At 42.2% G+C, this 15,800-nt stretch overlaps 1 protein-coding gene and 1 long non-coding RNA gene across 2 annotated transcripts; one reads left to right on the forward strand and one right to left on the reverse strand.

The window, feature by feature from the left end:
* The first annotated feature begins 9,676 nt into the window (after positions 1-9,676).
* On the forward strand, positions 9,677-12,578 carry LOC121741945 (actin-7). The gene is made up of 5 exons (XM_042134928.1): positions 9,677-9,813; positions 10,718-10,790; positions 10,898-11,291; positions 11,452-12,065; positions 12,160-12,578. Exons 2-5 carry the CDS (start codon positions 10,731-10,733, stop codon positions 12,223-12,225), a joined length of 1,134 nt encoding a protein of 377 aa, XP_041990862.1. The 5' UTR covers positions 9,677-9,813; positions 10,718-10,730; the 3' UTR covers positions 12,226-12,578.
* A 756-nt stretch (positions 12,579-13,334) lies between these two features.
* Positions 13,335-15,574, reverse strand: LOC121741946. The gene is made up of 2 exons (XR_006037949.1): positions 15,153-15,574; positions 13,335-14,006 (listed from the first exon to the last, which is right to left on the reverse strand). It is a non-coding gene; the product is annotated as an uncharacterized LOC121741946 (long non-coding RNA).
* Positions 15,575-15,800: the final 226 nt, after the last annotated feature.

Consider the following 15,800-nt stretch of genomic DNA (forward strand, 5'->3'; position numbering starts at 1 on the left):
AGTGGGAGCTGAAGAGACACGACGCACCTGGACATGCTACACGACGGGATACACCATGGACCGTCAAGGTCCATCGGGGACCTTTCATCTCCCGTTATGCGTCAGGGTCCAGCGGGGACCTTTTGACTCCCGTTGTGAGTCAGGGTCCAGAGGGGACCTTTTATCTCCCGTTGTGCGTCGGGGTCCAGCGGGAACCTTTTGTCTCCCGTCATGCGTCGAGGTCCAACGGGACCATGACGTGGACTAGGACCCGTCGGGGATATCGTGGAGTTTGGGGTGTTCTAAAAAGAACAAGCGGGGCTCGAACCACGCTCAACGACTATCTCCAAAGAACAGTCCAAAGACCACCCAAAGACCAATTGCCAAGATCCAAGGCACCCGGCACCCGGGGCACGGGGCACGGGTCACGGTGCGCGGCTCGCGACTCGCGGGCGGGCGGCGACACGCGCGCGTGTGGGCTCTGTCACTCGTCTTATTCCACGATAATTATTACACATAATAATTCATCTGATTAAATACTTCATCAAAGAAGTTTATCATCCCTGATGTGGGATAATTAACACCTAGTTAATTAATCCCTTAGTCTTTTCACATAGCTCATTTCTAGCTTTATTGTGACCAACTTTAATATATTATTTCTCACTCACCGGGAATCGGATTTGAGAAAATGAATATACTACGGTCATCTACTCGGAACGTAGATTGACGTTATTGCATTTAATTTCACAAAATTAAATGTCTTGTAACATTTATTATTAGTCAAAAATCATTTGACCAAGCACGATTCCAACAATCCCCCACATGAGTGGAAATTGCCAAATGCATATGTATGCAGACACAAGCTCAACCCTCAAGAGGTATGTAAGCATAAGGATAGGTAGTTTTTGGCTTTGAACCATCCATAGTCAAAACCATCGGATACACAGGCGGACTAGTAGGGCGATGCAGACACAAGCTCCACGGCGTGCACCGAGACAATGATGTTAACACTTAAACACCTCAACCTCATCCGTTCTCACGTTTTGTGTCCATTTCAGGCCTTGGACACCACTTTGGATTCATAAGTGTATTGTTTGAAGCGGCCACACTTCACACTTACATAGGTGATTCCTCGTTAAGTATCTTGCCATACTTTGTCTCCTTGAGAACTTCATCTCAACGAGATCCTTTTAGGGATCATTAAAAGTCATAGACTTTACCTCACCACTAGGCAAGTTTTTTCAACACTCTATTGCTCTCTAGGGAATAGATATAGATGAGTGTTTCAAACGAACTCTCATAGCTTAGTTTTCCCATTGAACCAAGTTCTTGGGATCTTCAGTCATCATGGTTGGGTTACCACTATGACAATTCTTTAGTTTGTGGATTTCAAACTCATTCCCTCTAGCAATTTATTCATTTGATCACGATTTAACCTTTTGGTTAGCGGATCCACTAGATTATCCAATGACTTTACGTAGTCAATTGTAATCACCCTTGTTGTGATCAAATGTCTCACGGTATTATGTCGTCGACGAATGTGTCGAGACTTACCATTGTACAAGCCACTGTTTGCCCTCCCAATAGCGGCTTGGCTATCACAGTGAATTAACACTAGAGGCACGAGCTTTGACCAATATGGAATATCTTCAAGGAAGTTTTTTAAGCCATTCGGCTTCTTTCGCGGCTTTATCTAAAGCTATGAATTCAGATTCCGTAGTAGATCGGGCTATACATGTCTGTTTCGTGGATTTCCATGAGACAACACCACCCCCAATAGTAAAGACATATCCACTTGTTGAAAGTGAGTCTTTGTTATCGGATATCCAATTTGCATCGCAGTACCCTTCAAGTACCGGGGGGTATCTCTAAAAGTGTAGCCCATGATTTTGAGTATACTTGAGATATCTCAAAACTCTTACAAGAGCTTTCCAATGCTCTTTGCTTGGATTGCTCGTATACCGACTCAACTTGTTCACAATGCAAGCAATGTCAAGTCTAGTGCAATTAGTCAAATGCATAATGCACTCAATGCCCAGTGCATAATCTTTTTATGCAGCGGGCTTGCCATTGTTCTTGCTCAAGTGAACTTTGAGCTTTATAGGTGTCTTAGCCGGGATGCCATCATAGGCGTTGAATCTCTTTAGTACTTTCTCAATATAATGAGATCGTGTTAAGATGATTCCTTTGGATTAGAATTTTTCATTCCAAAAATCACATCGGCTAGACCCATATCCTTCATGTCAAAGTTTCTCTTCAACATGGTTTTCGTATAGTTAATCACTTAGGTGTTACTACCCATGATTAACATATCGTCAACGTAGAGACACACTATAACATATCCATTATCAGTGTTCTTAATGTAGACACATTTATTACATTCGTTGATTTTAAATTCATTTGATAACATCACATTATCAAATTTCAAGTGTCATTGCAACGATGCTTGTTTCAATCCATAGAGGGATTTAACCGGTTTGCAAACCTTTCTCTCTTGTTCAGGTACTACAAAACTGTTAGGTTATTCCATATAGATTTCATATTAAATCACCATTTAAACTTGTCAACTGTTCCAACGGCCTTAAACTTGCTTTTAAAGACTCATTTGCATCCTAAAGATTTAGCACCTTCAGGTAGATCAACCAACACCCAAGTGTGGTTTAGTAAAATTGAATCAATTTCGCTTTGAACAGTTTGTCTTTAATGCAGCCTATCTGGGCCAGCAAAGGCTACTTTTATTAATGTTAGTTCTTCATCCAACATAAAAGCATTATAGTCAGGACCAAATGTTTTTGGTGTACTGACCCTACTACCACGTCTTAGTATTGTATTGTTTGGATCGGGCCTTGTTCGCTTGTGCAATTCTGGCTCTTCATCCGCTGATTAAGAACTAATGGCTTCATCCTCAATTCTCGTCTCAGAATTGGGTGCAATATTTTCCTTATCTTTGCGAGGAAATATATTTTTCTAGAAATATAACATTTCTTGACTCGATTGTTGTCCCCACGGTCACAGTTGGTATTTCAGACTTGTGGACAACAAATCGATATGCACTACTATTAAGTGCATACCCAATAAAGATGCAATCAACCGAGTTAGGACCGATTGTAACTTCTTTCGGCAGAGGAGCCATCACCTTTGTCAAACACCCCCCACACTTTGAGGTATTTGTAGGAAGACTTCATTCCCTTTCACAACTCATAAGGAGTGACATCCTTACTTTTGAGTGGGATTTTGTTTAGGATGTAGTTAGCTGTCAAGACAGCTTTCCCCCACATGTTATGGGGCATCCTTGGACTAATCAGTAACGCATTTATCATCTCTTTAAGAGTTCAGTTTCTCGCGTTCTGTAGCACCAATAGATTGTGGTAAATATGGTGCAACCGTTTGAAGAATTATACCACTTGTGTTGCATAATTCCCCAAACAGGGCTACGTATTCGCCTCCTCTATCACTTCGAATCATTTTTATTTACAATCCAAGTTGATTCTCGACTTAGTTCTTATAATTTCTGAACACTTCAATTGCTTCATCTTTACTTCTTAAAAAATAAAGATAGCAACATCTTGTGCAATCATCTATGAACGTGATAAAGTATTCTATACCACTTCTAGTTTGCACGAATTTTAAATCACATACATTGGTGTGAATTAATTCAAGGGGTTTCGTGTTCCATTCAACAGAATGAAACGGTAATCTAGTCACTTTTCACCTCAAGACAAATCTCACATTTATTTTGGGTATAGACTTCTTTTGTCTTTAGTAAATTCAAGTTTACTAAACTTTTATAGCATTAGGATTCACATGTCCTAATCTATAATGCTACAAATATGAGGAAGTATTTGCATTTTCATTATTAGCCAATGGCCTTTCAAACACGGAAAATAGCCGATACACTTAGTTTTAAAAAGGACCCTCGGTTACATAACATTTTCCGATGGATTTTCCAAACTTATATACAAAGAACTTATCGGATTCAAATACAAGGTAAACACCCCTATTTACAAGTATTGATCCAGAAACTATGTTCTTGCGTATATCCGAGACATGTAGCACTTTCTTAGAGTGATTGTCACGTCGGACGTCATCTTGAGGACCATATCTCCTAAGTCGACACATTTGGACGAGGCTTGGTTCCCCATGTTGAGCTTCCTCCCCTCAACAGTCTTGTAAGTGTAGAACTTACTTCTATCGGCACACAGTAGGCAGTGACGCCCGTGTCGATATACCAACCATATTTGTTCTCGACGTGGTTGACTTCTTCAGTTACCACGACGGCTATGTTGCCTTTGGCATGTTTGGTAAATTTGGCTCCACCAAGCTTCTTGGTTGGAGGCTTCATCTTTTTCCCGACATCTGGACGGGTGCCAAATGTCTCCCGACATCTCCCATGGAATGGGCGGGGCCAAAAGTCTCCCGACATTTTTTCAAGACACGGACGGGTGTCGAACGTCTCCCGATATTTTCTAAGGGACCGACGTGTGCCTTATGTCTCCCGACATTTGCTAAGGCACGAACGGGAACCAAATGTCTTCCTATATCTCCCGACGACCGGGAGACCGACGGGTGCAAAATTTCTCCCGACATCTCACATGGGATGTATGGGTGCAACACGTCTACTGACATTTCCTCAGGCACGGATGGGATCCCATGTCTCCCGACGATCAGGAGACCGACGGGTGCAAAATTTGCTCCCGACATTTCCCACGTCACAGATGTGTGCCATACGTCTCCCGACATATTCTAATGCACTAACGGGAGCGAAATGTCTTCCCATGTCTCCTGACGTTTTGAAGGCATGGACGGGTGAGAAATGTCTCCTGACATTTCCCATGCCACGGACGGGAGTCGAATGTCTGTCATGTCTCCCGACGAACGGGAGACGTCCCTTGGGACCTAACGTGTGCCAAATGTCTTCCAACATTTTCTAAGGCACGGACGGGAGCAAAATGTCTCTCATGTCTCCCGACGAACGGGAGACGTCCCTTGAGACCAATGGGACATGCCCAACGACCCTATGTCCCTATCAATGGGAACGACGGGAGACGTTCCGTAGGACTTCCCTGTCATTAGCCATTCATGAGGTCTCTCCCCCACATTGGAGTCAGTCGTGTTGATTCCAACGACATCAACTCTCGTGTTGGATCCTACGGTCCCAACACTCAATACATCACAGGATTCTATGGAGCCACTAAACGTGGAACCACTAGTTCTCGTGTTGGCCCCGAAGGACTCAACACTTGATTTGTTAGAGGATCTAAAGGAACCACTAATAATGGAATCGTCAGTTTGAGTGTTGGCCCCGAAGGCCCCAACACTCGTGTTGATCCCAAAGGACTCAACACACGATCCATTGGAGGATCTCGCGGAACCACAAAAACCGGAACCGTCTTTCTTCGTGTTGGTCCCGTAGGCCCCAACACCCGTGTTGACCTCGAAAGGTCCAACACTCGATCCTATCAAGGATCCCATGGAACCACTTAATGTGAAACCATCGGTGCCACTAAAGGTGGATGCACCAGTCGACCCAAATGGGTTAGTAAGCGCTCAAGGCGCTTGGGTAATCAAGTGTGATGATGTGGACTCGACGGGAGGCGTGGTCATGGCGGGGACCCAGCGGGGAACAGTTGGCATGTCGGTGTTGGAGTCGGGAAAGCGGCGACGGGGAACTCAGCAACGGGTTCAATCTCCACGCTAAGGTATTAGTTTCAAAAGTTTTAGATTCAATTTAAAGTTCAATCTCCTTCTTCAATGGCAAGTATATCTCGTCTTGCGATTGTCGTCGAAAATGATTGTTAACTGTGATACAAAGATACACTAACCGGGCAATACAACCCAATGAAGAATGGAGAAATTAAACGGAATAAACTAAATTGAAATTACAAAGAAGAATTCGAAACAATAAACCGTAAAGATGTAAGCCGAGTCGAGGAGTCCTCTTTCCGCAAGACGAGATACGCCCCGGTAGTGCTCTCCGGCGAACTAGATGATGGCGAAGGCAGAGCTTCGACAGGAAGACAATGCAGAGAGAGGGAGAGAGCTATGCAAATGTGTTGTGTGTCTAATAGTTGTGCAATGCATGAAGTGACTGCATATTTATATACCAAGTCCACCCGCAGGAGCATTGATGGAGTCAACAGCCATAATGTGTGCCATCATGGTTTGACTGTAACCGCCGGGGGTTACATACTGGTGCAGTAGCCAGTGGGAGCTGAAGAGACACGACGCACCTGGACATGCTACACGACGGGATACACCATGGACCGTCGAGGTCCATCGGGGACCTTTAGTCTCCCGTTATGCGTCAGGGTCCAGCGGGGACCTTTTGACTCCCGTTGTGAGTCGGGGTCCAGCGGGGACCTTTTGTCTCCCGTTGTGCGTCGGGGTCCAGCGGGAACCTTTTGTCTCCCGTCATGCGTCGAGGTCCAACGGGACCATAACGTGGACTAGGACCCGTCGGGGATATCGTGGAGTTTGGGGTGTTCTAAAAGGAACAAGCGGGGCTCGAACCACGCTCAACAGCCCAAAGACCACCCAAAGACCAATTGCCAAGATCCAAGGCACCCGGCACCCGGGGCACGGGGCACGGGTCACAGTGCGCGGCTCGCGGGTCGCGGGCGGGTGGGCGGCGGCGCGCGCGCGTGTGCCGCGTGTGGGCTCTGTCACCCGTCTTATTCCACAATAATTATTACACATAATAATTCATCTGATTAAATACTTCATCAAAGAAGTTTATCATCCCCGATGTGGGATAATTAACACCTAGTTAATTAATCCCGTAGTCTTTTCACATAGCTCATTTCTAGCTTTATTGTGACCAACTTTAATATATTATTTCTCACTCACCGGGAATCGGATTTGAGAAAATGAATATACTGCGGTCATCTACTCGGAACGTAGATTGACGTTATTGCATTTAATTTCACAAAATTAAATGTCTTGTAATATTTATTATTAGTCAAAAATCATTTAACCAAGCACGATTCCAACATATTGATGTTTCCTTTTCTCAACAGAAACAAGATGCTTGGTTCCCACATAACATAAGGATTTCAGAAATATTTTTCCAATCAAATTTGCTATTAGTGGCCAGCAATTGTTGAATTTTTCCTTGAGTCTTAAATAGAAGGCAGATTAGTGATACAGAGGCGCGAGTTAGATATTTTTAAGAAAAATTATTAATATCAAAATGACTTCGTTTGGATAGATTCTAATGTTCTACTCTGTCTGTATGAATTTCAGAATTCTGAATTGGGGAAAATTGACAAAAAAAAATTCAAAGTTTATACTCCCTCCGTCTCAAACTCAAGATAATTAAGTCGTATTTTTTGGATTATATTAAAATAATAGATTTATTTTTTTTAGCAAAAATTTTATATTTTTTAATATTTTATTTTCTTTTTATCTCCCCTACTTTATTCCCGTCTAATTTTACTCTTTCCACTTTAACTTATGATACATTAATTTCTTAAATCTCATGCTCAAAATAAATGCTTCAACTACCTTAGGACGAAAAACATATTACTTATACTCCTCGTCTCCTAAAAATAGAAACTTTTGAAATGCACGGGTTTTAATGTGAAATTAGAAAAGTAAAAGAGATAAAAAGAAAAGTGTGTTAGTGAAAAACGAGTCATATAAAGAGAATTTTTTTTTCTAAAATTAAAAGTTTCAACTTTTTAGACGGACTAAATAAGAAAGAGATTCTATTTTTAGGGGACGGATGGAGTATCAAATTTTGATTAGGGCATCAGCAGTGGGGGCCCTAAGGCGCGCCCTATGGCGCGCCACGTCATCAGTTTTATCCTCCTTCCCCCCCACCTGCAGTGGGGCGCCCTAAGGCGCGCCACATCATCATTTTATTGTTTTGTTTAATTAATTTAAATGTTTTCAAATAACAAGTAACGAGTAAATAAAAAATGTCTAAATAACAAATGGCGACGCATTAATAAAAAAAAGTTACACCATTCAACTTACAAAAAAAAACAACTAAGTCGGTGCAATTCCCAACTTCCGACGCAGCTCATCGATTAACGCCCGGAGATATTCGGCTTCGTCGGGGTCGGTACACTTCTTGAGGGCCTTGTGCGTCTGCAATAACGTCATCGCCATCGACGTTGTTGCCAACGACTCAAACGGGGTGGCCGTCTGGGTCGGGAGCGTTTCCGGGAACGGAGATGGGTTTGCAGCAGTCGAGGATGAGGTCGCGGCCGCCTTCCCCTTGGCCTTCGCAGCCTTGACGCCGGGAGGATGTCGGGAGGACACCGGTGTGCCGGAACTCCCTTCATCCACGTACGTCCGATTGAGGTCAACCGGGCGATTGCCGCTGCCGCTGCTCGTGTAATCACCAGCTTCGGTGGTCTTCGTCCTCTTCGGCGCACCAGTGTGCAGAATTCCACCTTAGAACTTCTGCGGCGTCACGGCGGGAGGGAGCGCTTCGTCGGTTTGGTGAAGGCTCCATGTCAGACAACTCGTACGATTCCGTACTGAAATCGGGATCGTACTGGGTGTCGGCGTCGAACGAACGATATTCGCCGGGTTCTGTACCCGGCCAACGCGCCTCTCCGCTAAACATAGGACTATTGGGACTTGAATCCATTTCGTAGTAATTATGTAAATGTAATAAGTTTCGAAAGTGAAATCGTGAAATGAAATTACAAATGAACTCTATTTATAAAAAAACGAAACCGCGTGCCATCGTCCGCGTCGATCGTCCGCGTAGCCCACAGTGGGCCGGACGATGGCCTATCGTCCGCGTAGGCCGCAATGGAGCGGACGATGGGCATCGTCCGCGCTATACTCCGCGCCCTTAGTATAGGGCGCGACGATCGTCCGCGGCCTATGTCACGCACCCGCAATGGGGCGGACGATGGCGGGCGCGGACGATGCGCGCCATCGGGCGTGCCATCGTTCGCCCCATTGCGGATTGCCTTATAATACTCCTCTGTCTTAACTAAGTTGAGCTGTATTCATTTTCTGGAGGTTCCAACTAAGTTGAATTCTTTTTGATAAAAAATAAAATATCTAATCGCTATTACTTTATTCCATCATCTACTTCACTATTTTTTTTATCTTTCCTACTTTATTCATGTAATTTTTTAAGGCAATTTCTTAATGTTTTAAAAATTTTAAATCAATCTTAGTTTGTAATTAGCAAATCACTAATGAAGCTCATATTTTTAATCTGATAGAGACTAATGTTAAGAGTATCCACAATGGAGGATGTTCCGTTGGACGTTGGACCGGCGTGCCAGACATCTGCTCGGGACGTCCGCCATTAGGCGAGGGAGGGGCGGACGCGGACGTCGGCTGCGGACACCGCACATCCGCGGCTTTCCGGGACGTCCATCGTGACGTCCGCCATTGCGGTGCCATGACGGACGTCCCGACGGATGTCCCAATTTTTGATTTTTTTTGTGGATATCCAGCATTGTGCGGTGGGACGTTCTTATGATGTGGCAGTGCAGTGAGAGATCCTTATGATTTGCAGAAGGTGTTTTAGGGAAATCCGATGTTGCGGATGCTCTAAATGTGCAAAATTATCCATGTAAAAGTTGAAGCCAGAAGGGAATGAGCTAAAAGTGAAGGGAATATCTGTCTGACGGTACAGTTACAGTAAAAGCAGCCAGCTAAATCCACCATCGGTCTGACGGTGTCGTGGGCACCACAACCCACCGATTGAAATCATCACAATCCAACGGCTCTGATCTTCACAATCATGAATTTGGTGTTTAAAACACGAGGGCGGGCACTTGACACACACTATCGTCAAGAGAGAGAGAACAGAGCAGGAAAAGAGCAACACACATTTTCCTCTACTTCAAGGCTTCAAAGGTACTCCTATATCTCAAAGATTCGATTTTTGATCCATATTTTGCCCAAAGATTCGGTTTTTATTTCGTTTGAGATGAAAAGGTTGAATTTTGTTCGAGACTCTATTGATCTGTGCAACAAGTTTCCTTTTTAGTTTGGTTCTTGTAGCAAGGTGAAGATCTGGCAATTTAAGCTTCCCATTAATTTTGATACATGGATCTGCAAATCGCTTTTTCAATTATGCTTATAAGAGTAGTCAAGCGATGTTTCTTGATTTGCTAAGTATGGATTAACCAAAGTTCACTTCTTATCATCTGGTCCAAGATTTGTGTACTTGTGTTTTCAATTTAATTAGATCTTAATTGAACCAATAAAATTTGTGGCTTGTTTATTCTACTGCAGTTTACAAATATACACTCAGATCACTTTTTGGTTGATCATATCTACTGAACTTTACAAATATACACTCAGATCACTTTTTGGTTGATCATATCTACTAATAGGAGCCATTTGCCTGTTGAAAACTGCTAAAAATTGGAGTATTATTTCTTTGAATGCTAAAGTCCAATGAAATTTTGTATCATAAGTGATAGGAATATATGATTTTTGTAGATTTGTGGTAATATTTGGTAGCTTATTCCAAATGCTGAAGCATCATCTGAGATCCAATTTTCATCTATTCCTAAGTATGATATTGCATTATCTGGATTCGATCTTGATCACATCCGAATATCTTTTATGAGGTTCGCTTGATCGTATTTTAGTGCAAGGCTTTGACATTTAGAGTTTGGATGCAGTCTGTTAATTGCTTTTCAATTTCTCGTATGTTTAAAGTGAAATTTTGCTCTTGAATTTGGGCTTTTGGTATTCATGATTTCATATGTATGGCGATGTTGATGATCTTGTGATTCTTTCTTGTCTTCAGATAACAATAAGCGATGGCAGAAGCAGAGGATATCCAGCCCCTCGTTTGCGACAATGGAACCGGAATGGTCAAGGTAATCTCAATTTCCTTGACCTAACAAACCTGTTTGATGATTACCATTTCAATCTTTTTGTGGTTTGATTGTCTTAACTAATTATGTTGTTGATCTAAATATATCAGGCTGGATTTGCTGGTGATGATGCTCCAAGAGCTGTCTTCCCTAGTATAGTGGGGCGCCCTCGTCACACTGGGGTGATGGTTGGGATGGGCCAAAAGGATGCCTATGTGGGTGACGAGGCTCAATCCAAGAGAGGTATTTTGACACTGAAATACCCAATTGAGCATGGAATTGTCAGCAACTGGGATGATATGGAGAAGATTTGGCATCATACCTTCTACAACGAGCTTCGTGTTGCACCAGAAGAGCACCCAATCCTCTTGACTGAGGCCCCTCTCAACCCAAAGGCCAATCGTGAAAAGATGACCCAGATCATGTTTGAGACCTTCAACACTCCTGCTATGTATGTTGCCATTCAGGCTGTTCTCTCCCTTTATGCCAGCGGTCGTACAACTGGTAAGGCAGTAATTCTGATTGCTTTCTAAATGATAAAAATGCCATTATAATAAATTTTAATGGTCTGTACATCAATAATGTTGTATATTATGATGCAAGGAACTTATATCTATCATGCTACATTTGTCTGCTTGCTGCTGATTGACATGCTCTATGGAAGGTATTGTTCTGGACTCTGGGGATGGTGTCAGCCACACAGTTCCGATCTACGAAGGTTATGCTCTCCCCCACGCAATCCTGCGTCTTGATTTGGCTGGACGTGATCTCACCGACAGCCTCATGAAGATCCTCACAGAACGTGGCTATATGTTCACTACTACAGCAGAGCGGGAAATTGTGAGGGACATTAAGGAGAAACTTGCCTACATTGCTCTCGACTATGAACAAGAGCTTGAGACTGCGAAGACGAGCTCTGCTGTGGAGAAGAACTACGAGCTGCCTGATGGACAGGTGATCACCATCGGAGCAGAAAGGTTCAGATGCCCCGAGGTCCTCTTCCAGCCCTCAATGATCGGAATGGAAGCTGCTGGTATTCATGAAACCACGTACAACTCCATCATGAAGTGTGATGTTGATATCAGGAAGGATCTGTATGGAAACATCGTCCTCAGTGGTGGCTCCACCATGTTCCCAGGCATTGCTGACCGTATGAGCAAGGAGATCACAGCCCTTGCCCCGAGCAGCATGAAGATCAAGGTGGTGGCTCCACCAGAGAGGAAGTACAGTGTCTGGATCGGAGGGTCCATCCTGGCATCTCTCAGCACCTTCCAGCAGGTATGGTTACAACGTTTGAACATATTCCCCGAATGTGCCATTAACTTGTTTAGATTTCAGCTTCGTTGATTAAATCATGTTTTTGTGATTGCAGATGTGGATTTCCAAGTCTGAGTATGATGAGTCCGGCCCATCAATCGTGCACAGAAAATGCTTCTAAACCACACAAGCTACCGTGAAAGAGGATTCGTAAGATTGTTGATGCTTTGCTATTTTTTTCCCTTATTCCTTTGCCTTTCATCCGAGTCTTTACTATTATTAAGATTTGAAAAAAATTTACTAAATCATTTTCAATTTTTCCCTCTTCTAATATTACTTTGTAGAAGGGTTGTGTATTATCACTCAATGGTATTATGGTTTGAGTTGGCAGATGTTTCATATTAGTAATTATCATATGTGTTTGTTGATTAGTAGTAATCTACTGCTGTAATTTTTATAAGTTTGTAATGCCAGACTGAAACTTGGGATTTTTGCTACACTTTGATTTCACAATTTTATATGTGTACTTGGAAATTGATCGTGTCAGCTCATTTTTTATTTGTAGTTTTCGAATATATCACAAGTCAAGGTTAACCATAAGGTCCATAACCAAGCCCAAATTAGTGATATTTCGACTTTGAACAGGTCATATGTTTTGTAATAGTAGAGTATTTAAAGTTTTAAACATATTCGTGAATTTTGTATACCCAGGTTTTGGAAGAGGAATGTATTAATAACTCTTAAACAGATCAAATCCTGAATTGGTTAACGACATCGCCATCGTCATCGTTGATCCTTTCTTGAACATCTATGTATACCCGTTTTTGGTTTTGAATTTCAAATTACAATCGGTTAATAGAATATTTTATCTCATGATCCATACTTGAATATATAGGCATAGTTTAAAAATACCCCATCTGTCCATAGGAATAGACCATATTTCCTTTTTGTTAGTCCTATACAAATAGTTCATATTCGTTTAATTTTGTTATTTTAGTCCGTCCATTAAAATTAATTTTATTTAAAGTAAGATTTTTTAAAATGAGATTAGCCTTATTTTTTAATTAATAATAGACCTATTGCTTTTATTTATCTCTTTTAAATTTTTATTAATTTCATATTATAACTAATAATTGTCACGACCACAACTCCCTAGTATTAATGAGCGTTGCTATTTCGTAACTAAAAATAATCTCATAAACCATGGATTTAACATAAGTGAACAATTCAACTCAAGGATAATGGTTTCGAAGGCGAACGGGTACATAGTCAAAAGAGAATCAGAGTATCGAGACTAAATTCATAAATTCTTAGAACATAGTTCTATTGCAGCGGAAGAGTCCAAGACAAAATAGTATGTACGAAGACATACTACTTTGGGCTACCTAACTACTTATTAATAGTCATTTCCCAACACCTTCGCTTCCTCGTTCACGTTCAACCCGCACGTTAGAAAAGAAACATGCAGGGCTGAGTACTTGATATACTGAGTGAGCATAGTGCCAAAAATAAGTTCCTTTTAATTTGTCAGCCATAATTGAGTGAACACAGGGTTTTCATTTAAAAAATCCGAGTCACTAAATTCCTTTCATTTCATAAAATTGATTGCTCAATCACATAAACATAGATACCATATTTGAACGTATGTGAACCGGGAATGTGGCACATTCCACGACGGTCACTGGACCGACCAACTCGAAAGCTAGCTCACAATCCCCATATGTGTACACTAGTCCGAGTAGGGTTTGCGGCCCTACTGGGATCCGAATTTGATTTAACATAATTGGCATAACCAAGCAGATAGGTAATCGTAAAAGCAAAACATGACATGACAAACATATTTAGAAAAGATTCACATATTCATACTAAAATCACGTTTTGAAAAAAATGCCCACCTCAAAAGCTATTTCCTTAGTCGAAAAGTTTCCTTGATTTGGTCTGAAATGACGTGCGAAGGCGTCCCTTAGAAATAAGAATAATACTTAATTAGACTTAAGAAGTCAAATAAACTTAAACGTGAACGCATTCTAAGTACGTGGTCATTTTATTCTTTTTCTTAGTCTTCTAGGAAAAAAAATGTTCTAGGAACCTTGAACATTAATTATGTGGAGGTTTAAGAAAAATAATTCCACTAACTTTAGGAGTATTATTTTTCCATGTATCTTGTTCGAGATTAAATTATCATGTGAGGATTTAATTAGCAACCCTCTCATGAAATAATTTATTTGGTCGTTTAACATTGACGAGTCCAAGATTTAATTTAGCATCCAACTATAGGCCCAACCATTTTAATAGTTCCAGGCCATTCCTCCTTCTAATTAATTTAGGCCAGCTCCCCACAACAATTTAACCAACTTAGATATGAGCCCACAAAATCTGGCCCAAACTAAACACTCCCCATATCCATCGGTCTCTCTCTTTTCTTCAAAATCCCAAAAATCAATTTGGGGAGAAAAACCCTAAATCCCCCTTTCTCTCTCTCATTCTCGGCTCCTCTGGGCGGCGCAGCACCGCTGCCCTTCTCGCCGTCGCCAGTCACTACTCCGGTCGGCGCCTCCTCTGCGACGCCGGAGTTCGTTTCTTCTTCCTCCTTCTCCCATTCTCGGATTCTCGCCGTCAGTTGGGAGATCCGGCGGTAGAACACCGCCTCCCACCTCTTCTTCTATTTAGAGGAGGAAGCCTTAGATTTCAACTCTATCTCCCTTCCTCTCTGAATCATCACCGGAAATGGCTCACTTCACTGTGGAATTGACCCTGTGTCGCAACCGTTGTCGCCATCACTAGAGCTCGGCGTATTTGAGCCGTCGTCGGAACAGAGGAGGAGGCATATCCGTGGAATTGACTCTCTATCTCTCTCCCGCAACCGTTGTCGCCATCAATATGATGTTTCCATTCAACAACTACTGGATTAAGAACTATTTGACGTTGTAAACATGAGTAGATATAAAACTGGAGTGGTTGAGCTATTTCTACAGCTACTGATCTTATCATTAGATTACCTAGGCATTTTTGTACATAAGAGATTTTCATGCTTTTGTGTTCTATGGTGCATTTAGACTACATGATGATATGAAATTCGGTTTGAGCTTGAAAGGAGACGTGTGTTACCTATGGAGAGTAGAAACTGCCTACATGCACTCTGCAGAAACTATTCTCCCAAACACTCACTCTCAAACTTGCTATCTGGCTGAAAAATTAAAGTATGTGGAGGGAAGTCTTTGGAGGTGGTGTGGGGATTCTTATAGGCAAGAGTGTGGGGATTCTTATAGGCAAGAGTGTAGTGTACTAATGAGAAATAACTGGATGCCACTGCAGTTTTGTCTCCACCTTGCAGCATATCCCTTATGTGATTCGTTTGCAGCACTTTTAAATTAAGAAATTTGGTTTTACTTGGAAAGTAGGTACACTACTAATAAAACCATCTTGTTGGGTTACTGCACGGTACAAGTAAAGAGAAATCAGGCTCTGGGAATGGGGAGAGAAATGCAGGACTGACCTGCCCTTTTTGAGAGGTTCTAAGTCCTCTCTAGTAAGGAAAGTGGAAGGGCCTCGAGAATGGGTGCGAATAGAGTATGGATCAAGTTATATGGAAGATAACCGAACCGGTTGGATCAGTTAGCAAATGTCGTTGCCACTTGATCAATGCAATCTCGCCCTCACTCGTTTCCTACCAAAGTAATTTATAAGCTCCCAATTTTGCACTATTTTAACAGTAAACCGGCAAGTTCGGGGTCGATCACACAGAGAAGCTAGTGT

The sequence above is a fragment of the Salvia splendens genome, chromosome 7, assembly GCF_004379255.2.
Source record: "Salvia splendens isolate huo1 chromosome 7, SspV2, whole genome shotgun sequence".
Taxonomy (NCBI): Eukaryota; Viridiplantae; Streptophyta; class Magnoliopsida; order Lamiales; family Lamiaceae; genus Salvia; species Salvia splendens.